The sequence below is a fragment of the Amphibalanus amphitrite genome, unplaced genomic scaffold (genome assembly GCF_019059575.1).
Source record: "Amphibalanus amphitrite isolate SeventyFive unplaced genomic scaffold, NRLGWU_Aamphi_draft 001116F_arrow, whole genome shotgun sequence".
Classification (NCBI taxonomy): Eukaryota; Metazoa; Arthropoda; class Thecostraca; order Balanomorpha; family Balanidae; genus Amphibalanus; species Amphibalanus amphitrite.
This window is the reverse complement of record NW_024882610.1, coordinates 65,410-91,796: the sequence shown is the minus strand read 5'-3', so window position 1 is coordinate 91,796 and position 26,387 is coordinate 65,410. Positions and strand designations below refer to the sequence as shown.

The 26,387-nt window shown below is 50.3% G+C and overlaps 2 protein-coding genes across 2 annotated transcripts in view; one reads left to right on the top strand and one right to left on the bottom strand.

Moving 5' to 3' along the window:
* LOC122370269 overlaps positions 1 to 26,387 on the bottom strand; it is a 48,924-nt gene that overhangs the window by 1,293 nt on the left and 21,244 nt on the right. Inside the window, exons 24-63 of the mRNA XM_043345726.1 lie at positions 25,907 to 26,147; positions 25,335 to 25,512; positions 24,403 to 24,551; positions 24,115 to 24,248; positions 23,612 to 23,774; positions 23,279 to 23,395; positions 22,829 to 22,980; positions 22,500 to 22,646; positions 22,050 to 22,187; positions 20,597 to 20,717; positions 20,090 to 20,223; positions 19,578 to 19,769; positions 19,088 to 19,233; positions 18,695 to 18,854; positions 18,244 to 18,424; positions 16,571 to 16,786; positions 16,154 to 16,219; positions 14,907 to 14,987; positions 14,360 to 14,647; positions 13,909 to 14,069; positions 13,411 to 13,557; positions 13,027 to 13,144; positions 12,742 to 12,890; positions 11,980 to 12,321; positions 11,255 to 11,660; positions 10,797 to 10,956; positions 10,335 to 10,500; positions 9,988 to 10,111; positions 9,538 to 9,794; positions 8,127 to 8,304; positions 7,731 to 7,947; positions 7,378 to 7,553; positions 5,783 to 5,868; positions 5,420 to 5,571; positions 5,016 to 5,106; positions 2,776 to 2,925; positions 2,471 to 2,576; positions 951 to 1,084; positions 323 to 466; positions 55 to 177 (exon numbers count right to left, since the gene is read on the bottom strand). Of these exons, the coding sequence (XP_043201661.1) occupies positions 55 to 177; positions 323 to 466; positions 951 to 1,084; positions 2,471 to 2,576; positions 2,776 to 2,925; positions 5,016 to 5,106; positions 5,420 to 5,571; positions 5,783 to 5,868; positions 7,378 to 7,553; positions 7,731 to 7,947; positions 8,127 to 8,304; positions 9,538 to 9,794; positions 9,988 to 10,111; positions 10,335 to 10,500; positions 10,797 to 10,956; positions 11,255 to 11,660; positions 11,980 to 12,321; positions 12,742 to 12,890; positions 13,027 to 13,144; positions 13,411 to 13,557; positions 13,909 to 14,069; positions 14,360 to 14,647; positions 14,907 to 14,987; positions 16,154 to 16,219; positions 16,571 to 16,786; positions 18,244 to 18,424; positions 18,695 to 18,854; positions 19,088 to 19,233; positions 19,578 to 19,769; positions 20,090 to 20,223; positions 20,597 to 20,717; positions 22,050 to 22,187; positions 22,500 to 22,646; positions 22,829 to 22,980; positions 23,279 to 23,395; positions 23,612 to 23,774; positions 24,115 to 24,248; positions 24,403 to 24,551; positions 25,335 to 25,512; positions 25,907 to 26,147 (6,591 nt within the window). The remainder of the gene's footprint in view (positions 1 to 54; positions 178 to 322; positions 467 to 950; positions 1,085 to 2,470; positions 2,577 to 2,775; positions 2,926 to 5,015; positions 5,107 to 5,419; positions 5,572 to 5,782; positions 5,869 to 7,377; positions 7,554 to 7,730; positions 7,948 to 8,126; positions 8,305 to 9,537; positions 9,795 to 9,987; positions 10,112 to 10,334; positions 10,501 to 10,796; positions 10,957 to 11,254; positions 11,661 to 11,979; positions 12,322 to 12,741; positions 12,891 to 13,026; positions 13,145 to 13,410; positions 13,558 to 13,908; positions 14,070 to 14,359; positions 14,648 to 14,906; positions 14,988 to 16,153; positions 16,220 to 16,570; positions 16,787 to 18,243; positions 18,425 to 18,694; positions 18,855 to 19,087; positions 19,234 to 19,577; positions 19,770 to 20,089; positions 20,224 to 20,596; positions 20,718 to 22,049; positions 22,188 to 22,499; positions 22,647 to 22,828; positions 22,981 to 23,278; positions 23,396 to 23,611; positions 23,775 to 24,114; positions 24,249 to 24,402; positions 24,552 to 25,334; positions 25,513 to 25,906; positions 26,148 to 26,387) is intronic.
* Positions 3,123 to 4,771, top strand: LOC122370268 (band 7 protein AGAP004871-like). Its single transcript, XM_043345724.1, has one exon. It carries the CDS (start codon positions 3,508 to 3,510, stop codon positions 4,420 to 4,422), a length of 915 nt encoding a protein of 304 aa, XP_043201659.1. The 5' UTR covers positions 3,123 to 3,507; the 3' UTR covers positions 4,423 to 4,771.

Here is a 26,387-nt window from a genome sequence, read left to right as displayed (position 1 = left end):
ACCAATACACTGGACCAAAGCAGCTCTGCGCTCAGTGGAGACTGCAGTGCTTACCGAGAGCGTCTTCTTCAGCCAGGCCTTGTTGTTGAAGTTCATCTTGCCGTCGAAGTAGAAGTCGTTGACGTGATTGAGCAGCTGGTCCACCTTCTCAGGAAACTGAGCCGATGGGTCCTTGCCCTGCAAAAAGGTAGATGAATTAGGCAGGATTGCCCGGCGACTAGGATCCAAATAACGCTGGCAGAACAATCCGGGGAGGACAGGACGACCGACCGACTTGGGCTCGACCTCAGACACTTCAGCTCCTCATGATCGCCGTACTCACCGCGTCTCCATCGCCGTCCGTTGCCGACAGCGGTCCGATGGCGTTGATTTTCGGCTTGCCGATGCCGGTCATCAGCTTCATGCGGTTGACCAAGAAGTCGATGACCTCGTACTCGTTGCCCTGCTTCACCAGGTCGTTCTTCACCTGTGAACAGTCCATAACCATGTCGCCGTCTGGTCTGTGGTGTTTGAAGGGAACAGTAGCCGAGCTTGTGATGCGAATAACGTTGGCGGCTAGAAGATCCAAGTTAGTTATTCAAGTATCGTTGCCGCTGTTTGCTACTGAAGCATTTTACCGCGTTGCGTTCGCAGTTCGCAAAGGAATAGGTACTGTGCGGAGTAGCCTTCTTACATTCCAAAGCCGGTACCTAACTAATTGGGATTTTGCGACCTTTTCCAGCTAATATCATATTGTGGATTTTCTAGCAAATAGGTATCAGCAAAGATCATGCTCCTCTCATCCTCTGTAGTACCTAATTAGGAGACCAATCTTTCAACGCACGCGACATAATCCCAATAGAATTGTGGTTGATCGGTTGAGGCATTATGCAAGTGAAAACTCCATAGTAGATGGCTACCGACACTACACACGCAACTACGCAGATAATGCATTTTGCATAATAACTCACGGCCTGGAAGCTCTTGATAATGATGGTGAGGAAGATGTTGATGAAGATGCATGTCATAGAAATGGTGAACGTGAAGAACATCACGGGTCCGAACACCGCATTCGCCTGCTGTATCTCCGCGAAGTTGAACTTCCCTGAAATATTGTCCAATCAGTCAGAACTATCTTCGCAATATCAGTTATGGTATAGCGTGCATTGATCTGTCCCCATAAGTCATATCATGCATAGATGAGATAGGGGAGAGTGGGGTAATTTGGCCGCTTGTTTTAGAAAACGATGTAACTAAAAATCGACAACACATTTCTGCATTTTTCAACGCTGACAGGTGTGGCATACATTTTACTTTCTTGGACAGTAAACTTGAAATGATAGATTAACTATTTATATTGAAATTGTGATGTATTACAAAGGTCTGCAAAGCGGCCAAATCGCCCCACTAGCAGGGTTATTTGGCCGGGGGTGTGGGGCAATTTGGCCGGTGTTAGTTTGAGGCCATGATTTTTGTTATAGGCGAGTCAGCTTTACTTTCAGCAATGACGTGTGTCCTACGACGCATTTGAAGCATTTTGGAGGTTGACTCAGCCGTCACAGTGGTCGAAAATAGTCAAAATAGCGGCTTTAGATGCGATGACAGCTTTTTACGAATAGCTTTTGAAGTAATCAAGCTAGGCCAAAACTAAAAGTACCATCGTAATTCTCTCGTCATTCCGCATCGAAACATGTATGTGTTGACCTCGAGGGGTCAAGGTCAAAGGTTGGCTTCAGGTCACGCTACCTCAGGTCGCTTGACCTCAAGGTTACGTGAGTTCAAGGTCATCATGTATATCATTCGATGCGCCTTGACGAGCTGAACACAATGAGACCATTTGCGCGGCTGTATCTTTTTCTGTAAGAATTTATTAGCAAAAAAGCGTTAGGTAACTTTTGATGACGTCACATGCCCTTACAGCTGTCCAATAGGAAATATGGCATCAAGGTAGTCAAAGTTGGTCATGAATTATGTCCTTTATGGTATAATTGACTATGACAACTCGGCCGTCCCAGCATAGTGACTCCGAGCGCACCGGCCAAATAACCCCACATTGCCATTATGAAAATTTTTGTCTATAAAGTCGTCATGGCTGTACAGAACTAGATGAAATTGCTCTTGGAACCGCTGAACACCCTCAAAAATGGCGATATAATGTTGGAATTCGTTTAAAGCCCAAATACTACATGTTATACAAATTTTTAAAGGGAAGTAAAAGTTACCATTTTCTAACGAAGTTCACCTTTTATTAATTTTGAATAAAACTAAGAGGGGGAAAATTTTGACATTTGTTCTCAAGTTAGTTCTACCGATGACAAATGAATAGAGACTTAAGATATTTCATTCACTTTTATCAGCTTTCGTACAGGTGGGGGCGGCCAATTTACACCACCGGCCAAATTACCCCACTCTCCCCTATAAGTACCTATGTCGTCGCCGATTAACGATAAGTAGTGCTGAGAAGTTAAAGTGCACGGCCACGCGCACTCACCTAGCATCATAGCGAAGGATGACTCAATGCTTATGATGACGTTCGCAAAATCTTCTGTGGCGAAGCCAAACAGGAGGAAGAATGTAAAGCTGAACGATGCAAACAGCTGCAAAGAAAAGTTGACAATGAAATGAAACGGTTGCAGGCAGGTATATACAGCACTAAGTATACGTACTTGGCCTACTTTGTGGGTTTTTAGGATAGTAGTTTTAACGTCTTCGTGAAGAATGTGTGTACCACCTAACACGTAAGCCTGAAGGGACATGAATTGCAAACGTCAGCGGCTATTTTTTCTTTTAGCTTACCACAAAGAAGATAATGATGAATCCCCAGAGATCGCCAGCGCATTGTTTCAGTGTCGATGTCAGGAATCCCATTCGCTTGTTGAAGCGGAGCAGCTTGATGAACTTCAGTGTGCCGAAGAACACTAAGAAGCCGATGATGTAGCCGAAAGTCTATAACACAAATGGGCAGAGGTGTCAGTGTTGTGTGAAAAGGTGCCGTCCTTCGCGCCATTTCGTGCTTTATGTTTCATGCAATCCGTAAAAGAGGTTTCATGATCACTTGGCGTTTTTTTTTTTTTTTGCTAATTAAATTTGGACGAATGTTTGTGAAAATGCTGGTTCCAGCGCAATGATAGCACGAGCAGAAGAAAGGGATCAAAATAGGTCATCCCAAAGCGATAAAATGTCCTCAACGGTTTTCTCGTTTTCTAGATAACTTTGATCCAGGCCCCCCAGCGCCAAGTCCGAGACCTGTTTATTTCGGTCCCGGCTTATCCGGGTAACAGTAGGTTAAAACTTTCCGTTCTGCGTCCACGTAGAAGAAATCCGTAAACATGTGTTCCTAATCACATCATTTGTACCTCTTTTTGGGGAGAAAAATGCAAATGAGGACAGCGAAATAATTACAAATTCTTCATCGCAAAATTTCAACCCAACAGTTCAAAGAGAGACGTTTATAAATTAAGTTCTAAAGAGCTCGAGAGCCTGGAGGTCAAGCATAGCAAAGCAATTGGCGTTTGTCATTGACATCCGATGGCATCTGTGAGTACGAAGCAGTCTTCAGCAAAAGACCTCGCCGGTGATCGTGATGATACAGTTGTCGACATGGGCAAGAGTTCTGGACAAGTGCGGCCGGCGGCCTCTGATCCTCCTCCAAGCGTCGTCGGCAGCGACTCGGACGACCCGCTCACGATGGTGGTCGTTCTGGTGGCCTGGGTGCTGATCGTGGCCACGCTGCCCGTCTCCGTGTGGTTCTGCATCCACGTGGTGCAGGAGTACGAGCGGGCCGTGGTGTTCCGGCTGGGCCGGCTGCGCTCCGGCGGCGCCCTCGGGCCCGGCTGGTTCTTCCTCATCCCCTGGGTCGAAAGATACCGACTAGTGGACCTGCGCGTCGTCTCGTTCGACGTGCCGCCGCAGGAGCTGCTCACCCGGGACTCGGTCACCGTCTCCGTGGACGCCGTCGTCTTCTACCGCGTCTCCAAGCCAGTGATGGCTGTGGCCAACGTCACCGACTTCTCGCTGTCGACCCGTTTCCTGGCGGCCTCCACGCTGCGGAACACGCTGGGCACGCGCGCGCTGGCCAACATCCTCAGCGACCGGGAGGCGATCGCCGCTCACATGCAGGAGAGCCTGGACACGGCCACCGACCCATGGGGCGTCAAGGTGGACCGGGTCGAGATCAAGGACGTGCGTCTGCCCGTGCAGCTGCAGCGCGCCATGGCCGCCGAGGCCGAGGCGGCCCGCGAGGCGCGCGCTAAGGTGATCGCCGCAGAGGGCGAGCTGACCGCGTCCCGAGCCCTGAAGGAGGCTGCCGAGGTGATGTCCGATAGCCCCAGTGCGCTTCAGCTACGCTACCTGCAGACGCTAAACGCCATCGCCGCTGAAAAGAACTCTACAATAATTTTCCCGCTACCCATCGACATTGTCCAACATTTTGTCAAGAGGTGAATCACGAATGCGTGCCTTGTCACCTTTGAAGAGTTGCAAACATAATCTCCAAACGATGAAAAGACGGGAAGTTGATAGAAATTTGAGGAAAGGTCGACAAAGGATAGAATTCGATTGTGCGGCAAGAGCGACAAGGATGACGGAATGAAAGCCTGAAGTAGGGAACTAGTGAGCGAAGCTATAACAGACCTAGATGACCTGATATACGGTATGAGGCCTATGAGAGCGATGATGCTGAAAAGTGAAAGGCACTAGTTCAGTTTGCGTTAAGTTTGTTCAGTTTGTTTGCGTCTTGTTAAGTTGTTTTTAACATTCAATCACTCACATTGAAATATACATTTAACGCGGAGCTCGTACTGACATTTACTACACAAATCGTTGTAATAATAATAAAGTTCATCAGAATCACTAGGCATTAATTCATCTGCATCGCTGTTTTCCCAGTACTTTAATCCAAAATTGACAAAAAATATAAGGCAAGCCTGTTTGGTTATAATTATAAGTATCGTCGAGTACCTACCAATTACCATGTCCACGGTTCATCGACCTTACACGTTCCTCAATTTCAAACAGCAACTCTCACTAATTCTCACCTCGTCAAGATACGAAACTTGCTGCAGCTTGATGTAACCTCTTCCTTTCGTCTTATCGTAGGTGTCCACGATTCCGTTCGCAAGGAACATCCTGAAAATCAAATTATGCTGGTAAGATGTACATACACATGCGAAACAATTTGTTAACAAATATGTTTAGTTCAGTCGAACAGTGACTTTTATAAACATTGATACTTTCTTAAAAATGATTATTTCAGTCAAACAGCGACTTTTATAAATATTGATACTTTCTTAAAAATGATTATTTGTGAAGAACGAATACGTGCAATTTATGTTCGGGTGATAAAGCGCTCTCATTTTCTTCCATGGGGAATGCCTTATATTTGAGGTTATCTTTTCTGCCCTTACATAGTTATATAGTACAAATGCTGGAAACCATTTACCTGTACAGGTAGAAAACGATAGCCGTGTAGCCCAGAACTATAACCGTCAGCTCTAGGTAGTTCCACGGGTCATTCAGATACTCGCCCTTCTGCTTTTTAGCCCTCTTCACTTCACGCACCGTGTAGTATATGATGAAGATGACAAACGACACCTAGAACGACAGGTGGCGGTTATCACACACCCGTGACCCAAGATGCATAATGGAAATTACCTGTGAATATGAGATAAGATTTAAAAAGCGACGTAAAGATACTATAACAATTTATGGTGATTAATGCGATAAGAGTGCATAATTACAAGTCGCTACATGGGAAGCGTGAGTCATACAAGAGTGCAACTTGGAGCCTTCAGAATTGGCTTACGTCGCAGATGAGGACAAAGAGACCGAAGCCGGAGTTGTAATTCAGCAGTCTCAGTGGCTTGAACTTGAAGAAGGGAGTTATTCCACCTGAAATCGGCAAGTCATAAATGTCAAAGAAATACTGTCCTCGTCATTGAAATGAGTAAGTATGTTACAGGGAGTTTGAGAAATCCATGAGTTTGCAAACTCCCTAGTGAGTTTGCAAACTCCCTGACCCATCAGTGACTTTGCAAACTCACTAGGGAGTTTGCAAATTCACTAGGGAGTTTGCAAACTTACTGACCGGTCAGGGAGTTTGAGAAATTCCAGAGCGATTGGGCCAAATAAAATCAAATGTGTAAGATGAGGCTGGCATACGTGCCGTCCGTGATGTTAAAACAAAAGCGACTAGTGGTACGGCCTATATAACCGTCGCACGCTGACAAAAAGCTTACAGATCCTTCATTGTTTTACCGAAAAAAAAATGCTACTCGCGGCTATGTAAAGGGGAGGTTCGGAGCAACGTGCTCCTCCGTTCTGTCGTTTCCATCCTCAGGAATCAGGATACTGAAATCCTTCTCGTCCACGCCGAAACCCCCACTCTGGGCTGGACACCTTTATCTCATGCGGGCTGCTCCCTTGGAGCGGCAGCGCTGCTCCCGAGGGAGCGCACCCCGTAGCCGGGTGCAAAGAGTGCTTGGGGGGCTGGTCGGTCTGTCAATTCGGACGGGCTCAGCCCCGGCGACTCTGCATATAGGGTGTCTGCCCAGACCAATGTCTCCCCCTATAATTCCTACCATTCGTCCGACTCTGAAATGGTCTTGTCAGACCGAAAGGGCCTAACCCAACAAAACAAAAACAAACAAGCAGCGTGCGCCAGTCGCAGCTGGGCAGGCTGCCAGCAGCGCCGGCTCTCGATGACACGTCTATGGCGGAGTGGGAATGGGCGTGAATTGATGCGTGTGCCTGTACTTTAGCATAAGTGACCAACAGTGAGCTGTTTCTACTTTGATATATTTAGCCTGACTCTGGAATAGCCACACTTGAGTGGAACGGGTCTAATTGGGACGTGAACTAAATAAATGTATAACTAAATAAAGCGGCGGTACATGCACGGGTAAATCACTGAGCAGTTTAAAATAAAAAAGGTATTATGGTGTGCATATGATCTATAAGCTTTTTGTCAGCGTGCGAGACCTTAGAGCTAGCCTCCTTTGTTTTAACATCACGGACGGCACGTATGCCACCCACATGCTGCACACTTGTTTTTATTTGGCCCAATCACTCTGAAATTTCTCAAACTCCCTGGCCGGTCAGTGAGTTTGCAAACTCCCTAGTGAATTTGTAAACTCCCTAGTGAGTTTGTAAACTCACTGATGGGTCAGGGAGTTTGCAAACTCACTAGGGAGTTTGCAAACTCACGGATTTCTCAAACTCCCTGTAACAAGCATGTCAATTTCATAATCTGGCAGCTGGGAACTGGCAAATGGCTCGATTACTCCAGGATGGGGTCACATCGCAAGTCATGTCTCCCTGTTGCGGAACCGTAAACCACTGGCTCGCTAGTGAGTATGAAATATCCCTCGCCCTGACTGGCCCCGCGTTCTGCGCACGTACCGTCCGGACTGAACTCTGCCACGATGGTGCAGTCCACGAACAGGTTGACCTGCGGGTTGAACAGCGAGAACTCGATGAACACGGCGCGCGTCTTCTCGTCGATCCAGCGCTGCTCCTGGAGACGCCACATCTCGCTGATGAGACGAGCTCGGCTGCCCTTCAGGTCCACCACGTATCTGAAAACACAAATTTACACACACAGTGAGACGTGCTGCTTTTGAATTTCATTACGCCATAAAACACATTCCCTCTGCTGCTTACTGTGTAACACGGAGTCGCACGGCTAAGAAGGATCTATCCATATTTCATAGTTCCGCTTCGTACCCCTGTCCAGTCTGCTTCAGAGTACTTACCCTCCTCCGCCGTACCAGCCGAGGTCGCCCCAGAACGGGTACGAGTCCAGGCTGGAGGCGCTCCTGTGACGGTACTCCTTCAGGTTAAACGGCCGCTTTTTGGCCAGAGAGGCGTTCCAGCCGAGGCCGAAGTCTCCGCTCTCCTCATATAATAAGTTGCTGAACTTGTGGCAGTCGCGGGTGACATTTCGCATCACCTTGGGCACGCGGCATGTGTCTGAAATTATAGTGAAAGTCGTAAGACCGAACCGGGGACGCAGTTCATTCATCGTGGAAAACAAATCACCGCTCAAGACGCTCATCTCCGAAACTGGCCATAACCAGCAGTGCACTAATGGCACCATCGCGGATTATCTGTCCGTGGAGTGAGGCTGACGAATGCCCAACAGTACTTACTCTTCTCCCTTATGCGGACCTGACGCATCACGCCATTGCCGAGCAGAAGATGCACCCTATCGCTGATGAGCTTCTTCTCCTTGCCCTTTGGCTTTTCACCAGCATAGTCGACATCGATTTTCAACTCGGGCACCATCACTGAACGCGTCCAGTTCCAGAAACGCGTCTCATTACGTACCTGAAAGGGGAATTTTCTTTTTACTACATTGGTAACCCTTTAACCTATAAGGGTCGCTGTTCCGTTCCCACAGGAGCGCCCGCAAATCCCGGTAGAAGCGCACATACCTCCCGTCCCCTTAACCCGCGAGTTGCTGGGGGGGAGGGGCGTTAAACGCCCCCACTTTTTTCGCCGGGCCATAGCATAAAAACGGCGCGCCGCAGGCGCGCCAAATTTTGGGTACCTGTAGGGAATTGATTGAAGTTTATTGTGACAAAGTTTCCAAAAAAAAAATCGGTCGGAATTTTTTTTTAGATATCGAGGTTTTAGTGACGTCATGATTTCTGAGTTTTCGACCAAAAACGGCATATGTTCAAAAAATCATATAAAATCACAGAATAAACATACAGACATGCCGTAAACGCCATTAGACTGCCAATACCATGAACAATCAAATGGCTATCTTCGATTATTGATTATCGTTCCGCATTTTCCAAAATCTTGAACTGAATCTTGGCAATTTCTCGTGACTACTTCACGACCATGATACATGCATTTCTTAAATTGAACTTTTTGAGCCAAACACTACACATATGATAAAATGAATGTCACCATCGTGTTCTACTCCCCGAACTACCCATAAAACATGTGTCACAGGCTGCGAATATCAGTTTTGATTTTCGGGGATATGTGCCTGCCCGGTTGACCTGACCTTGACCCTGAACTATGCTTGACTGACCCCTACATGGAGCTGACACTCCTGTAGGCCTTATATGATGGATTGTGCACCGTTTTGACAGAGTTACTGGCGAGAGGCGCCCATTGCGAAGTCCTGAAGTCCATGCTACTGAAAGCCCGATTTCAGGTGTTTGACCTGACCTTGACCCGACCTGTGACCTCAAAATTCAACTTAAAAGTACTCATCTGAAGCGTCTCGTCGCGTTCTTTCGTTTGCCGCCTCGTGCGTTTCGCTGCGCCTATTGGTTCTCGACCCCCCCCCCCCCCAGCAAACGGTGGGTGGCGAAATACCCCAGCAACTGCCGGGTTAAAATCGTTCATCCTCCCGATAGAGGCGTTACATACCTCATCTGAACCCGAAAAGAGTTCAGATGCCTCCCGTTAGGATCGCACATAGGTACTCCTCGTCAGGCTCGCTATTCCCTTCCGATAGGAGCACTCATTGCCGCAGCACTACCTGTCTGCGGCAATTTACCTTCCTAAAGTTCACATGCCTACGGGTAAGAGCACACGTACCATCCGGTAGGAAAGCCACGGATCTGCCGGCTGCAGGAAGTGGTTCTCCAGCGACTCTCGGATCAGGTAGCAGTTGGGGTCGCGCGAGCCGTAGCTGATGGTGAGCAGAATCCACAGGAAGAAGGCGTAGGCGGCCATCTCCTGCAGGATGTCCCACATCTTCACCTCCTTCTGACGCTCGCGCTTGGCCGCCTCGATTTTGGCTGGATCCACCGGCTTGTATTCAATCTTTCGTTCCTTCTTCTTTTTGCCAGTTGCTGCGGGTCATGGAAGAAAGATGAGAGATCCTGCCTTTACTAATGATGTATGACATTGTTGATTTTTCGATGAACCATTGAGTTATTTATAGATATTATAGCTTATGCTAATCCACAATATGGCTGATCAAGACCGACGGAAGGACCATATCTGCCTGTCTGCGACGCCCGATTCCGGGTTAACACAACTCACGTGCGGCGTGCAGCCATTCCTCGTCGTTGCTCAGCGCTGGCTCCTGTTCGTCATCGTCCAGATCGTCGTGGCCGTCATCCAGCTTCTTACAGACGGCCGAGACCAGAACAGCCGTGAGCAGCACCTGAGGATGGATAGGTCCCAGTGAAGTCCATTGAGTGCCGGGAACTTGCCGAGTCCACAGCAGTGTCTGATGCAGCTCCTGGACGCTGAGTTATCGACCAACTGAGACATTCTTGGCGCATTATTAGTTGTCCCTATGTAACGTATTTAGGAACATCGCCGAAAACATCGCTTTGTAAACGAAGCTACGTGAATTGATAGACAAGTACCCAGCTGATGCATACCTTGATTGGCTGGGTGAGTAGAACCGACGAGAAGAAAGAGATGATCAGTGAGGTCAGCCACTTGGTGGTCTTCTCGTTGCCAAAGGTGATGCCGTACGCCCACAGGAAGAAGATGGAGGCGCCCATGCTGGCGAACGTCAGGAACCAGGCGAAGAAGACGCACCACCTGACGAGGTTAACGACAGGGAGAGCGACAGTTCAGCATCGTCGTTCAGAATCGTCTAATCGTTGTTTGCTTATATTGATGTTTGGGAACCAAGGGAGTTAAATTGGCTCCATGGACTGTGGTAAACCTTTTTCACCAGTTATCTTTGGAGCTCATGTTTTTTGGAGAATCCCAAACCGCTATAATGCACCTCAAATCAACTGTAAACCTACAATCGTTGATTTCATCAAGCAAATTTAAGAGACGCCTGTCGTCGCCATTTCGCGCTCAAGAGGAGACTGGTGACTACTGCTGACCATGGCAGGGTGAAGGGCTTCTTTTTCTTGGCAGCTGTGTCGGCCAGCGACTCGCTGCCCACACTGCGCGTGTCGCTGTCTGCACTGCGAGCCGCGCTGCGGGGCGTTCCAGTCGACTCCGGCGCGTCCGGGAACTTGCCCGACGCGCGCTGCTCTTTTCCTGCGGTATAAGAACGGCAGTCAGGCCGAAGCCGTTTGGGGCACAGAGGGCTGCAATGAACTACGCTGCAACGAACTACTAGACGGCTAGAGGTCCTTTGTTGAAAACAACGGGAAGCAGCATGAATGGTACAGAAACAAGTCGGTAAATGGATGGTGAAGATCCAGGATACGGACAGACCAGGAATCAAATATCGCAGGTGAATGGTCTGTGAAAGCTCAAAAGGCAATCATAAGTACGGCACAGCTTCACAGAGTTGCAACATCGACACCGTTCGTTGCAGTTGCTGAACACTCACGCTGACTTTCGATGGCCTTCTCGATTCGATTCTCTTTGAGGTGGCGCGGGCGCGACTTCCTGAAGAGCAGAATGATGAGGAAGGACGGCGGGAACACGATCAGGTTGGACATGACGCCGACTCCGATCTGCTCCGGGCTGAGCGAGAACGGTCCGAAGGAGATGGAGCCGGTGCCCGGCTGCTGCGGCACCAGGCCGTACCACATGGCGTTTACCAGCATCGACAGGTACAGCAGCGCCATGCAGGCCGAGACGCGCTGCACGCGCGTGAACCGGCTGCGCGGCGGCCGCATGAACACAGAGAACCACAGGTGGCCGTCGGAGAGGTTCCTGCGTGAGGTGGTGTTGAAGAGGTGCTGGAACTGCAGCATCTGCTCCCGGCCGGCCACCGGCAGCAGACGGTCGATCTGCAACAGAACCGTCGCCCTCAGTGACAGGACTGTTCCTAGCGCCACAACCTGTCAGATGCCAAATTACCGTCACACTTATTTTACTGCATTTGTTTTCAACCGAGTCAATAAGGAGTTGAGCCACTTTAAGGCCTACCCCTACAGTCTACATCGTCTCTGTGTCAAGTTGTACATAGTTTGCCGCCCTCCTCCATCTCACTTTCACACTCGCCTCCCCAGTGAACTTCTCGCGCCCTCTTCGTCTATCCATTTCCTCTTCCATCTCACTTCCAACCCGTACTCGCCCAGTGGAGTTATTACACCCTCTCCCGCTCACCTGTCCGTCTCCCTCTTCCACGGCGAACCACTTGTTGGCGATGAACTGCCACTTCTCTCCGGTCTGCACGTCGCGCACCACCATGAAGTTGAGGTACCAGGAGGCGGCGCCGCCCTTGCCCGAGTTGTCGTGCCAGATGCGCAGGTAGCTGAGCTGGCCCAGCGGACGCGCCGTGGCCATCACGAAACTGTCGGTGGCTGAGCGGCGCAGAATCGGACGCTGCGGGTCGGCCAGCGTGCGCACGTCCGTCTCGTCCCGCTCGCCGGACAGAATGAACTGCACCTTGCTGTCGCACTCCGAGTTGGTCTTGTTGCCGGTGATGATGAGTATCTCGTAAAGGTACTGTCAAAAGGAAAACAGTTGTAGACTGTAGTCACGGACTTTGAATACTTTCGTGAAATTTCGTGAATAATTTTCGTTTGAATAATTTCGTAAAATTTCGCTCAATCGATTTAGACGTGTCATGGAAACGTAGTGTCAAATCCAGTTTCATTTCTTTTGTCTCCTTAGTACAACTCAAGGATTCTGGGCTCTGGCTCAACGAATTATCAGGCGAAATTTTTCACTTATCGATAGATAAAAGCAAGTTCCATAGGGAGGCTAGCTTGGAACATATGTGACGAACCATGCCATTAAATGATGCGGCAGCAGCATCAGCGTTCGTAACGGGAACAAGCGACGGTTAAATTGTACAATACAATGCTCTTGGCTTCATTGACCGATGCTAGAAAACTGGTGTCGATGGACGTGCAACGTGCTTACCTTGTGGTTAGGATTATTGTCGGGCAGTGGTGTGGCGCCAACCTGCTGAACATCCTTCTTATCCTTCCATCTCGCCCAGAACATCAGAATCAGATAGATGGCGAACGATATAATCAGCGTGAGATATATTGAAAGATTGTCGGCGAAACCTGCAAAAGAGAAAAGCGTCGCGATAAACGTCTAACTCGAGCATCGTATGCGGTGTCGCCCCTTCCCTTATCCTATTGGAAAACAAGTTACAACGACCACACTGAATTTTGATACAAAAGGGCTACGAAAACTTACTGGCGTTGGCGAACACGTAGTCGAAGTCGATGGCGTTGGGCATCACGAAGAAGCCTGATCCGAACGAAGTCAGATGGTTGCAGGAACACATCGTTGCCTTGTGGTTGGCGTCGGTTACCTGGCGACACGAAGGCTAAAATTGCAACCACAGAAATAGGGGCGAGGCACCACAAACGACGCGCAACGTCAGTTTGTTAGCCCTTTTCGTCCTCACATTCATTCATTCATTCATTCATTCATTTTTAACTACGCGTCATAAAAAATCCATCGTCGATACCTTGATTTCCTTAGAGGCGCTTATGCAATTAACAACGAGCATCGGAACCACCAGCGTAATGTGTGTAATTGTATTTGCCCGCGTATGGCACACTAGGTATATCTCACCGTACATCCGTCGCTGTCCCATGTGTCGCTGAGCGTGTTGTAGAACAGGCAGCCCGAGGTGTACACCCGTACAGTGTAGTTGGTCGAGTAGATGTGCGTCATGTTGGACATGGTCAGGTTCACCGAGGTCGGGTCGTCGAAGAACATCTGAGGATAGCAACGTGGCGTTGATGAGGCGTTCGATAAATGTTGACGGCATCAGCTGCCCAGCATATGCTCAGTCTGCTGCTTAACTCAACATCTTCTTTATTTTTACGTTTTCTAACGAGAAATAATCATGTACAATCTGGTCAAAGCCAGTAATGCAACCAATCGTTCTACTGGTTTTACACCATTGCATGAATTCTTCAGAGCTCATGTGTTATTTAGAGATATCTCCTGGCATCTATCCGTGCTACCTCATATCAGATTTTTGCGTAGGGCTCCGCGATTTCAGGCTGCCGTGCCGTGGTCCGATGTTCCATTCCTCACTCCCATGCTGTGTCGCCGTTGGCTCACCTCGTCGTCTGTGGTGTTGGAGAACTCTGCCACGCCGATCCAGTATTCACCAGTCATGTTGTCCACGTACCAGTCCGGTACGAAGATGTCGTACAGCGGGAACGAGTACAGCAGCGAGTCGTTACCGTACGGGTCGTACGGCTCCAGAGCGCGGTTCGGCACTGAAAACGAGCACAATCGGTGACAAACAGGCCATACGACTTCAGAACTTGGTTCAACACTTCAGCCGGTGAACACTCGGTTCACTGTAGATTGACCAGCAGCAGTGAAAAAAGACCAGCAGCAGTGACAGCTGGTGTCTCCATAAGCAAGTGTGGTGTTTTATTTGGCATCGGGTCATTATTGGCCTCCAGCCGCTAGTGACCGGCTGGAGCCGTGGAGAGCAGGCTTGTTATAACTCAAGGCCAGTATGGGGTAATCAGCGTGCGGTTGGGTCCGCCGGGCGACTCACCGACCCGCAGCCGGACATATTCCGAGATGTAGTTGGTGGGCTCCACGGGCTCTGCGTCAGGCAGCGATCCGTCAGTGGGTGTCGGTGTCACCAGCACGGGCGTGCACTGCACGTCCGTCTGCTGCGTGGTCGGGTCCTCTGTGGTGGACGTGACGTCCTGACCGCCGCCTCCATTCCCCTGCCCTTGTCCGTTTCCCCGCATACGGGCCAGCATCGGCTCGGCTGTGGTCGTCGGTGCCGGTGTGGTGGAGCCGACCGTGATGAGGTCCTCCTCACACATCACAGAAGCTGGAGAGATACGGATACAGCGAGTAACTAACCTGACACTGAAGCTATACTGACACAGGTCACACATCAGTGACGCCGCTGGAGAGACAACGTCATAACATCATCGACGCTGAAGAGATACCGACACAGATCGCACGTCACCGACACTTGAGAAACAGTGTTACAGCTCACAGCTCAGCACACCTAACTGCAGCAAATCAGTAACCCATCGTTTAACGTTCTAAATATTCTATGTGCCAGGGCTGGTTGGTGTACGTACGCTCGGTGACCGCTCCGGGGATGCAGGTCTGGTTGGTACCCCGTGTGGCGTTCACACCCTCCAGTTCCTCACAGGTGGGCACTGTGAACAGCCAAAGATCCACATCAGGTAGTAAACGTGAACGCTTGTGCGCTAAGTTGGGTTATAAATAAGCGCCTTTAGTACATAATCCTGATTTTTTTCCTGGAAGCACACGTTGTTATATAGAAAGACAATATTTTGCTAGATTTATCTACCCGACCGGCAACCACACCTTCAAGTGCCAGATATAAAATACTGAATGAAAATTGCTTTTTTCTGGCAGTTGCCTTGCGACATTTCGATGACCGTTACTTGTGATGGCGTTGAGCTCTCTATTTCAGCCGATAACTTTTGAACGAAGGTGGAAATACATACGAGTATGATGGCATGAGAAGCCTCAAAGTATTTAAAAATAATGTTCTTAAATAAACTTAGGAGTACTTATAAGTTATAACCTTTATTGTGCTCAAGCCCGGCGGCAGTCGGCTTATCACTCACTAGATGGCAGAAGTGATCATTGCCTGAAGCTATACTGCACCGCATGACAGTAAAGCCTAAAACTCTGGCATATGGCAGCAATAAACTGCGCCTGCACTTAGGTATGCTGCACCGCACAGCAGACTGCAGCTCTGAACCTTATCGCTAGATGGCAGCAGTACTCTACGCCTGAAGTTATGCTGCACCGCATAGCAGACCACACCTTTGAAATCTCGCTAAATGGCAGCAGGGGTATGCGCCTGCACTCATGCTGCACCGCACAGCCGACTGCAGCTTTTCAAACCTACCGCTAGATGGCAAGTGTGGTCAACGCCTGAAGATATACTTCACCGCAAAGCAGACTATAGCTCTTCAAACTCTCGCTAGATGGCAGCAGTGGTCTACGCCTCAAGCTATACTGTACCGCATATCAGACTGCAACTTCGAACGCTCTCGCTAGATGGCAGCAGTGGACTACGCCTGAACCTATGCTGCGCCGCAAGGTCGCATACTGGCCGCCCGGTCGTTAGACGCGCGTGAACGGAAAACATGCGACACCGCATTGTGTTTGATACGCATCATGAAATGCTGATGTTGTTTACACAAAGCTGGACAAATCTACTACGGTGATTTATCTTCGTTACGTCTGTTCTTCCGTTACGGTAATTGCTATAATCGCAAGGAGGCAGTGCAAAAAAATCGGTTACGTCATCAACTCCCCTTTGGCTGATGGACGAGTCAGCACCTACCTCTTATGGTGGTCATTGGAACAGCTGTCGTGATTGGAATCGGCTCTTCCATTGGCTCCTGGGAAACTGAAAAAAGAAGCATTGCCAAATGTCATCATTGATGCGTGAAGCATGAAACATTCAGCTGTGTTCAGTCAACTCCAATTTGAGAAAAAGGTACTTGCACTAGTCTATACGGCCCCGCAATTTCCGAGAACTAAATGACTGCCTCCCGGGCTCCATCGCCCTTTCCATGTAAGGATGCCAGGAAACATATGCAAGGAGGATGTATATGCATAGCTTATTCGTTTAAAGCAGTTAATCAGCAAGGGAGACCCGAGCCCAGGCCGTCACTAGTCCACCACTGACCATTCACTGTAAAGTTGACGGTCAGCTGCTCCTTCCCGTGTCATTTTACCACCTGTCCACACTACTCACTGTCCACGGTGAAGTTGACGGGCAGCTGCACCTTCCAGACCCAGTCGTAGTGCGTCAGGTTGGGCTTGTTGCCGCGCTTCATGAAGACGACTAACTGTGCGTCCGGTCGCGACACAGACACCTCCACGTTGATGGCCACGTACGGGTGGGTCACGTTGAACGAGTGGTACACCATGATCTCCTTGGGGTTCGGCTGCGGCTCCACGAACGTCGGGTCTGTCAAAAACGACACAAATGTGGGACAAACGTTATTATGAGATCGCCTAATCACAAATTTCTTGGATAAGCTATTTCTTAAAGCAGTCATATGCTTGTTCAGAATAATTTTCGTTGAGTGAGTTTGGCGATTTTCAGATAGGTACAATGTGATCGTCCATGTTTCAACCATAACTTCCCTCGTCAGATTAAGTTTCAAGGAACATTTTAAAAACCAGTAAAACGCCTTTTGGGCGAAGAACGAGCGAGCGAGATAGTGAGCCCTGCACGTGCGGAAGGGCGAGAGGGTGCTTCCAACGGGCTTGCGCAAAGCACCCTTTTAACTGGTCGCTAGCGGTGTGCCAAATTTGAACGCAATCGGCCCAGCCGTTCCTGAGATCTGGAAGCGGCATTCTGCACGTGCAAACGGAGTCCAAAATGACCTTTGCACGGCACCCTACTTACTGGTTCCCAACCATGTACCAAATTTGAGCGCAATCGGCCCAGCCGTTCTCGAGATCTGGAAACGCCCCCACGTGCGCACGTGCAGTAGCACCCTAACCGCAACACATGGGAATGCATTGCCTGGTGGGTGCCTACCTGTATGCCAAGTTTCAGCGACATCGCCCCAGTAATTACCGAGTTACTGAAATGGGAACAAATTTGGCATCTCTCGTTGTTGTATTTTGCACGTGCACTTGGGGTGACCCACATGCATCGATCGAGAGTATCCTATTTTGGGTAGAAGGGATGCTGCTACCCTACAAAAATTACCGCAAGTCAATCGCCCAAGCGGCTGCTAAGATATGAGCCTCTCAAAATCACTTCTTTTGCAAAACAGCTTGAACACCCTTGACTTTTCACGTGGCACGTGCCACGACGGTCACTGAGATGTATCAAAAGTAGTCAATTACGGGGTAGAAGGGATGGGGCTACCCAACAAAAAAGACCGCAGGCCAATCGGTCCAGCGGTTGCTGAGATATAAGCCTCTTAAAAGCGTTACAGGCCGGGCCGGGCCGGGCCGGGCCGGGCCGCTCATACTGAGATTTTTCCGTTATATTGAAAAGACTCACTTCGCTCGCTGCGCTCCCTCGCTCGTAATCAATCAGCACGAGTGTCCCCTAAAACAATTTCCGTTGACATCGCCTATCTAGCTACAATGACATTTATTGACGCTGTGGCGCATATTGGTGAGAACTGAGAAATCCCGTGTGGCGGCTCCAGTGGCGCAGTTGGTAAGGCGTCGGTTCTGTGGTCGGGAGGACCCGGGTTCGATCCCCGGTGCCGCCCGGCTTCCGGACTGGCGTCCCCAACTGTGTCACTGGGGGGTGGGGTGGGCTCCCGCCTTGCACCGTAGCCCTGAGGAGGAGCAGGAGCCCTCCCATAAATGGGAAAACATATCCCGTGTGGAGGACGAGAAATAAAAAAAAAAAGAAATCCAGTGTACCTGCACCGGTCCGCGCCAATCGTCACCCACCTGGCAGCACGGGTTTCTCGCCCTTCTTGCCGCGCGGGACGGTGATGCGCACCCGCTGGTGACTGGGTAGGTCGTACACGGGCACTTGCTCCAGTTCTGTGGTGCCCGGCAGCTGCTGCACCAGCTTCAGCTGCAGGTTCGAAGAGTCCTTGCTGACGGCGTCCGTTCCATCGCCGTACGACTGACGGCGCCGGGAATCGAGGTCAACAGGGTCAACTGAGGTCAATCGACCTCAACTGAGTTTCCTTACCAAGTAAAGTTACCGTATCGTTCCCCATACTGAGCAAGTAAACAGCGTTTGTATATCTGCATTTTGCTTTATTTGTGGTACCTAGTTGGAAAAGACAAGCGCTCCACTAACGGGAAAGATGGGGATTTGCAGACCAAATAATTCAAACAAGTAAGTGATTGGGAACGGTCAACTCCGATATGACGAACCGCTTCCACTCACATAGAGCAGCGTGGGCCAGTTGATGGCCTGCAGGCCGACGGTCATGTTGTAGGCAGCGCTGCAGTTGGCCTCCTCATGCAGGACGGCGCACAGGCTGGGGAACTGATACTCGGCCTCTCCCAGCCTCATTCGGTATCCAGCCAGCGCCCAGCCCTCCATCCTGGTGACGCACAATGCCAGACGTGAGAATGGGGATGGTCAGTACTCGACAGCGGTAGGCATATGCTTTTGCTTTACAAAACAGGCAGGAGCAATACGAAGTGCCTGCAACGTCCGGTCGGATACGTCAGTAGCGTTTGACGGAAACTCCGATAGAAGACAGAAGAAACATCTTCGGCAGAGGCCGCGGTGCAGCGGCTTCTGTTAGCGTCTCTGAGCACAGTGGCTACTCACATGACCAGTGTCATCTCCAGACCGTCCGGCGTCTTCAGAGTGAACGGGTCTTCACCAGGCAGCGCGATCGACATCAGTTTGTCCTGCATCTGCTTCACTGACTCCAGCATCGTTGGCACCTGGCTCGCCGCTTTGCGTTTCTGGTCCTGTAGGTGGAGTAATATGAAGGGTCAGCGCTGCGCTCGTGCTTCTTGCACTGCTTACGTTTAAACGAAGTACACTAGGTAGTAGAAATCAATCTGGCGCGAAGAGCAATATATTTTACTTCAGACACAACCAAGCGAAAGCCAGGTAGGGAAAAGTCAGGGCAGACAGCAAATGTTGGCAACAGGCAGCACTTCAACATACCAATTTACCGCCAATGATAAAGGTATAGTTAGGCCACTTGCCCCGCCGCCTATTCCGTCTCCCCGCTAAAAACTAAGGCAACTAAGGTCAGCTACACGTATTGACGCTACACGTCCTACATTGACGCTACACGTCCCCTTACCAGCAGCGCCAGTTCTTTGGCCGTCTTGCAGGGCAGGGCGTCAGGATCGTCGGGGTCGGGTGTGGTCGGCTCCGCCTCCTCGTCCTCCTCACAGAGCGGGTAGTCGGGAATGTCGAGACTGCGCCGCCGCCGCCGCGCCGCCGCCATGTCCGACGGCACCAGCTCGCCGTTCAGGTTTGTGTTGTCGATACCCTGAGGTGGAAGGGAGGGCTCAGGACAATCGCGACGACACAGCCGCCCTACTCGGTATGGAAATTAGTTGTACATGCGAAGTTCTGAAGGAAGTTATTCGGTAAAATACTCCAAAGCATAGTCATGCACGTCAACAAGAAGAAGCTTTCGAAAGTTGTATCGAAGCAACTAGAAGACTAGGTAATAGGTATATTTTTTCAATTACTACATTTGAACCTTTTTAATGGGAACTAGATATTCCGCGGCTCGAGTCACCTATATGGCGCACATGCAGTGAATCACTGTCGGTGTCCTTGTGTAAACTAGCGGAGGACACATACCTTGCCCACGGCGGTGACGCTGCCCAGGCTGCTGGTGACCATGCCTCCCGCCTGGTGCGGGTCGTTCAGCGTGCCGTTCAGCAGCACCGACTGCAGGCACGTGCCACCAATCGCTCCGATGGCCGCGTCCTTACCTGTGGCACGGGCGACAGCGAACGGGCTAACGTCTCTGACACAGACTGGTGACAGTAGAGTGCGTATTTATAACATTGTATCAGAGATATGACGGAAATTACATCAAACGACGATATCAGGCTGGGCATGGGATTGCGAAAAATAGGCATTTTCTTCCAATGAACAGGAAAATAAAACTGATCAAATATTGGGAGTAAGAGGTATGTACAATAGTTACAAAGTTGAAACTTGCACCGCGCAAAAAGCTCATCGGAGGCACCGAGGTACCAGCGCCCAATTTCAGGATTCACGCAATGTGCTCTTCCCGCCCGTGGTATTTATGCTGCGTGCCACCGTCAAATATTCCACAATGCTCGCCAGTACGAGCCTCACCAGCCGAGTCGAGGGCCTTCCCGTCACCGGCGATGGCTCCGGTGGTGCCCAGCACCATGGTACAGTCGTCCAGCGTGTTCTGGTTCAGGTTATCCAGCTGGCTCAGCATCTCACGGTTCTCCTGCACACATTACAACACAGTCAACATTTGATGATCACCCTACTCATAAAAACAGCATCCATATATATTCACAATCATGTTCGCATTTTCCTGCTTGTGCAATGTGCAAACGTCATACTGAGCAACGCATTTCTTCTAGCTCGCGACTTTTCTACTCACATTGAAATCGTTCTTAGCACCTCACTATAATCTCTCTTACTTGACCAGTAATCTCAGCACCTTAAATCACATTTCCACATGACGGTTTTATAAGGGGGCCACCGATAGAATAATTAGGTAAAAACCAGGGATGCGGAGCCGGAGCCGGAATCGGAGCCGGAGCCGCCGGAGCCGGCATATTTTGCCCGGAGCCGGAGCCGGAGCCGTGAAACAATATAGCCCGGAGCCGGAGCCGGAGCCGGAGCCGCCAAAAAAGGGTGCGACTCCGGCTCCTTTTTATTTTTTGAAGAGGAAAAAAAATAATTGACCTAGTTCGGTTTGACAGTACAAGGCAGTAAAACATATGGTACTTACGTCATGGGCCATCAAGTGAATGAAAAAATCCGAATATCCCCAGTATCCCACAGTACGCAAACAACTTCCTGTTTGCTCTTCCCCCCCCCCCCCCCCCCACGTCTACTGCATCCCCAGAACATGAGGACCAGTCATCAGGTGACGGCCATTGTTTTCAAACCAGTGCAGTGGACTGCGACTCCCAGCACCGTCTCATCCCACACACCCCCCACCCCTCACCCCCCAATGCAGCCGAGACGGGTGTCAGCTTACGATGGTTCACTGAACTCCGATTCGCGGCGACTGCGTTTCCAATGCCATCGCTTCCTAGCCCTTTGTTCTGCCAGTTCTCTCCTAGGTGCGTTTGCGCGGGGACGCGGTGAGCCGGTCATGGCAAAGAGTAACGCGTATAACCAATCCAATTTTTCTTCCACCCGTATTTAATTGATTGCGTAGGGGATGTACTGAGTCGGAGCCGGAGCCGCCGGAGCCGGACCATTTTACTCGGAGCCGGAGCCGGAGCCGCCATAACATTTCACCCGGAGCCGGAGCCGGAGCCGGAGCCGAGTTTTTTCTCCGGAGCCGGAGCCGGAGCCGGAGCCGTCTGAAATTTCCACGGCTCCGCATCCCTGGTAAAAACACAATACCTACCCAATGTTTCGACCGAGTGGGATGGCAGGTCAGGAACGATAGAGTTGGTCCGAAATGGTCATATGGTCAAATGGTCCGAAATGGTACTAGTCAGTATACTGAATTGTACATACAGCCGGGGCTGTTTAGGATAGTCCGGACCGGTCGAGTTCTGGTCCAATGCTCTATACATCTCCCAACGCCTCTTACCAATGCCTTGTTGTCGAGTGCCTCGAGCCGTTTTCGCTCCTGTTCAGCCTGTATCTCCAGCAGCTCTTCAGGGTCCATGGTCTCCGTCTCGACCGACTCGTCGTAGTAGTCGTAGGCCGGAGTGGTGGTGGCCTCCGTCTGTCAGCCACGGTCAGGGATCATTTTTTTCTCATTTCATTTAGTTGAGAAGGTGCTTCGGCCCTTACGGACCATTGCGCACTGTATGTGTTCATTGCCAGGGATCGGTCAGGCTTTTGTAGACACAGTTCTGCAGGGTCTCCAAGAAAATACTATCAACAGACAGCAGTGCTCCAGGATTTACAATATAGAGCTTTTATAGCTCGTTGCAGTTACTACCATTTCCCAGCATTCGATTGTAAAATGTCAGCAATATGCAGTGTGGAACCCCTCCCGGCCCCCTGCCAGTCAGGTGCCGCTCCCGGCACCCACCGGGTCGTCAGGCAGCTCGATATCGGCCAGAGACGTGCGGGCCTGCAGCAGTTGGCTCAGTCGCGGCTGGTCGCCCTCGCCCATGGCCCGGGGCACGTCCTTTTTCAGCTCCCAGGTGGCGTACTCGCCCTTAGTTGGCAGCGACGTCTGGGGAGAGGAGCGAGAGGACACATTAGCACAGCCACTCTTCACGTGTAGGACTTCGACCACATTTCAACGTGTGAGGAAATAATATCAGCGCAAGCATAACTAAAATTCAGAGTATCAAACTAATTATTGTGATGATCAAAGTAAGCTTACTTTTGTTAATTGCATTTATCTGATCTTACCGTTATATGATCGATGAAGATGTCACGGGAAGCGTCATAGTTATCGGATATGGTCATCCATAACTCCCAATCGCCATATGGAAAGACGAACTTGCCCTTCCGGTCTTTTCCGAACTTCATGATGATAATATATCCTTCGATCGGATGTTTAACTAGAAAGAAACAGACGAAAAAAGTAAGAAAATGTTTACAAATAATATTGAAATATTGACATTCGCTAACCTGAATTCTTGGCCACATAATGACATACGGACAAAATTTGAGCTCACATAATTAGCATAATTAAAGCACGTTAATTTAAGTAACATAAAACGCGTAGTTTGAGTTCGTTTGCCTTCTACCAAGCTCAGCAACAAAAGCCAAACATTTCTCTTTTAGAGCTGATCGTTGATCAAGGTAATGATGCCTCGTTGCATTGCAGCTAGTTGTTGCTCATTTTCACCAACTTACTGAAGAATACGTATTTTCCGATTTTGTCCTTGTCCGGATCTTTGAAGTCGATGCATTCAACATACCAATCTTCGGTCAGAGCTCTACCAGGCGTCGGAAGATTCGCCAATGCAACATCTGCAACAAGTATGTAAAGCAGTGGATTGAAAAGAGCACCGAGTTCCAAGGAAATATTTATTAATTCCACCACAGTAAGATCGGCCGCAAAATTGCTTTCAACCCTTTCAACGATTAAAGTATATTCGTACCTTTGAAGTCAATTTGAACTTGACATCTCTCATTTCTCGCCCTCTCTCATTTCTCTATCCCTCCCCTCCCAGGCTCGCAACTGACCGGCACTGGTGTCGTTGGCCGCCTGTGCCGAGTCCTCTGCGGCCACCACGCCGTGCGCTCGCAGGTTCACCACGCGCCCCTCGGGCGGCGTGACGGTGCACGTGCCACCCATGGGCGCCTGGTTGAGCAGCAGGTACATGGTGGCCACCCCAGTCTCTCCGTCCTGTCGGCCCAGCGATCGGCTAGAAGTCACACTCACCGCACACATAGAATATCCAACTAATTATGATGACATTTAGTAGGCGGAATAAAGCCGACGTCCATGCAAGAACAATTCTGTAGGCGTGAAATTTATGTAGGCATGATTATGACTATAACCAAAATATCTGTGACATTCATGGTTTATGGCGGAGGCAGCACAGCTTCCTCATAAATGTAAAGAGAAACAGCGCAAAAACACGTGGCTAGGAAATCCAATCAACTGTATTATCTTTGTGTAAGACGTCGGAGACAGGCGAGTATACATAGCAATACCTTTCCTATCACTCGTATCCAACACTCACATTGAGTCGGGTGACGCTGACTTTAACCCTGAATTCGACGATATCCGGGTAATCAGAGTAGAGGTCCTTCTTCACGGCCACCGACGGTTTCCCGGCACCGATGATGTACTTATCGCCGTCTTGAATTCGATACTCTGCAGCACAGGAAACAGCGGTGGAAAACCGTGTAGCCCTTTAATGCGCCCAGCACTTAACAAACTCTGTGTGACTTGTTTACACCCGGCATTCAGCAGACACCATCTAACCTGTATTGCACCCGGCACTCATTGTAGTGACCTGCCCACTCACCTGTGAAGTTTCGTACGTAAAAGACGCGCCACGCCCACGTGAGTCGACCGTCACAGAGCTCCTGACACGTGCCGACCAGCGCCACCCGCGAACTGGGGTTGATGATGGAGCCACTCTCGGTGACGCGACACATGTCGGCTACCTGACACCTGGAATTGACATATGGCCGTCATCTGACACCGGACACCTGTCGGCTACCTGACACCTGTCGATAGAAGGCCGTCATCTGACACATGTCGGCTACCTGACACCGGTCGACAATAACCGTAACCTGAAGCCTGACAACTAACACTTGACATATGTCGGCTACCTGACACCTGGAATTGACATATGGCCGTCACCTGATACATGACACATGTCGGCTATCTGACACCTGTCGATATAAGGCCGTCATCTGACACATGTCGGCTACCTGACACCTGTCGAAATAAGGCCGTCACATACACCGGACATATGTCGGCTACCTGACACCTGTAGAAATAAGTCCGTCACCTGACACCGGACACCTGTCCACATACGACTGTCACCTGTCACCTGACACCTGTCGACATATAACCGTCATCTGTCACCTAGTCGACATAAGACTGTCACCTGACAACTGTCGAAATATGACCGTCACCTGACACTTGCCGAAATAAGGCCGACCTATCGACATATGTACATATAACGTCATGTGCTTCGCTACATATACTGGCTACACTTGACACCAACTAAAAATGACACATGTCTGCCATCGAACATCACCCAACACCAGCTAGCACCTGCCGACACATTTTTTCATCTGGCACTCGAAACATGTCCGTCATTCAACACCTAATTATTCCTGTCTGCTACCTTGGTGCCTCTTATACGGCCTTGGTCTGCCACCTGAATTCGCTCTCTGCGAACTCCTGCCACTGTGTGTGTGCTCCAAATCACGTGCGCCGACTCACATGACGCTGACGATTGGCGGCGATCCGGCCACCACCTCCACCAGCGTGGTGCCGGTGGCCAGGCGCGGGTCGGTCCGGTCCGCCTTCCGCATCTGCACGCTGATCTCGTACGTGGCGTTGTTGGTGCGGAACTGGAGCGTGTTCAGCTCCAGTCGGCCGCCGGTGATGTTCAGCATTCCTACCGGCCAGCAACGCGAGTGTTTACGGCAGCATTTGTCTCCAAACAACTTTAGACATGAAAGCATGTTGCAAGCCACCATTTCGGAACCCGGACCGCCTTCTGGCCGGCGCCTTTGTCAAATATCGGAAACCACCCACTGACCTGATCTCAGTCAGCCCTGGAGCCGCCCTTTGACTCACTCCCTGTCCATTTACTTCCCTCGTTAGGTAGGGAGCCTCCTCTGACCACGTCCTGGCTAGGTAGGGACTGCCCTCTGACTTAGTCCACGTCGCTCGTTAGTCGTTACGTTAGATAGGGACTGTCTTGTGACCTCGTCCCTGTCTCTCGGTAGGTATGTTCCGCCCGTCTGACCTGGTCCCTGTCTCTCGGTAGGTAGGGACCGCCTTCTCACCGGGTCCCTGTCCGAAGCAGCCGCCCGTCTCACCTGGTCCCTGTCCGAAGCAGCCGCCCAGGTCGGGCCGTTCCACCTCGTACGTGGCGTTGGTCACGTTGTCGTACACCCAGTCGTACAGTTCCACGGTGGCGTTCATGATGGGGTTCTGAAGCGGCTCCGTATGTTTTAGCCAGCCGGCCTTGGTGCGCGGTAACTTCTCATCCGGCAGACGGCGACAGAACCACGAGTAGACCAGGTTCTGACGACACGAGCATAACTCTGTGTAAGGCGCTGTCTCTCCAGGGATCCAGTTTTGGTCCTATCAACCCGCATTTATGTTGGCATTAGGAACACTGGTGGCGTTATTTACGTAGGGGAGAGTGGGGCAAAGCGGCCACCCGGGGCAAAGCGGCCACCCATCGTTTTAGCCCTTCATAGCTGTCGTCAGTTCCAATTTATGGTTTCCAATTATACTTCTCTTCACGGTCGTTCGAATGAG

What these genes read in the sequence shown, in the direction of transcription:
- LOC122370268 (XM_043345724.1), top strand. Translation starts at nt 3,508, where the DNA reads ATGGCATCTGTGAGTACGAAGCAGTCTTCAGCAAAAGACCTCGCCGGT.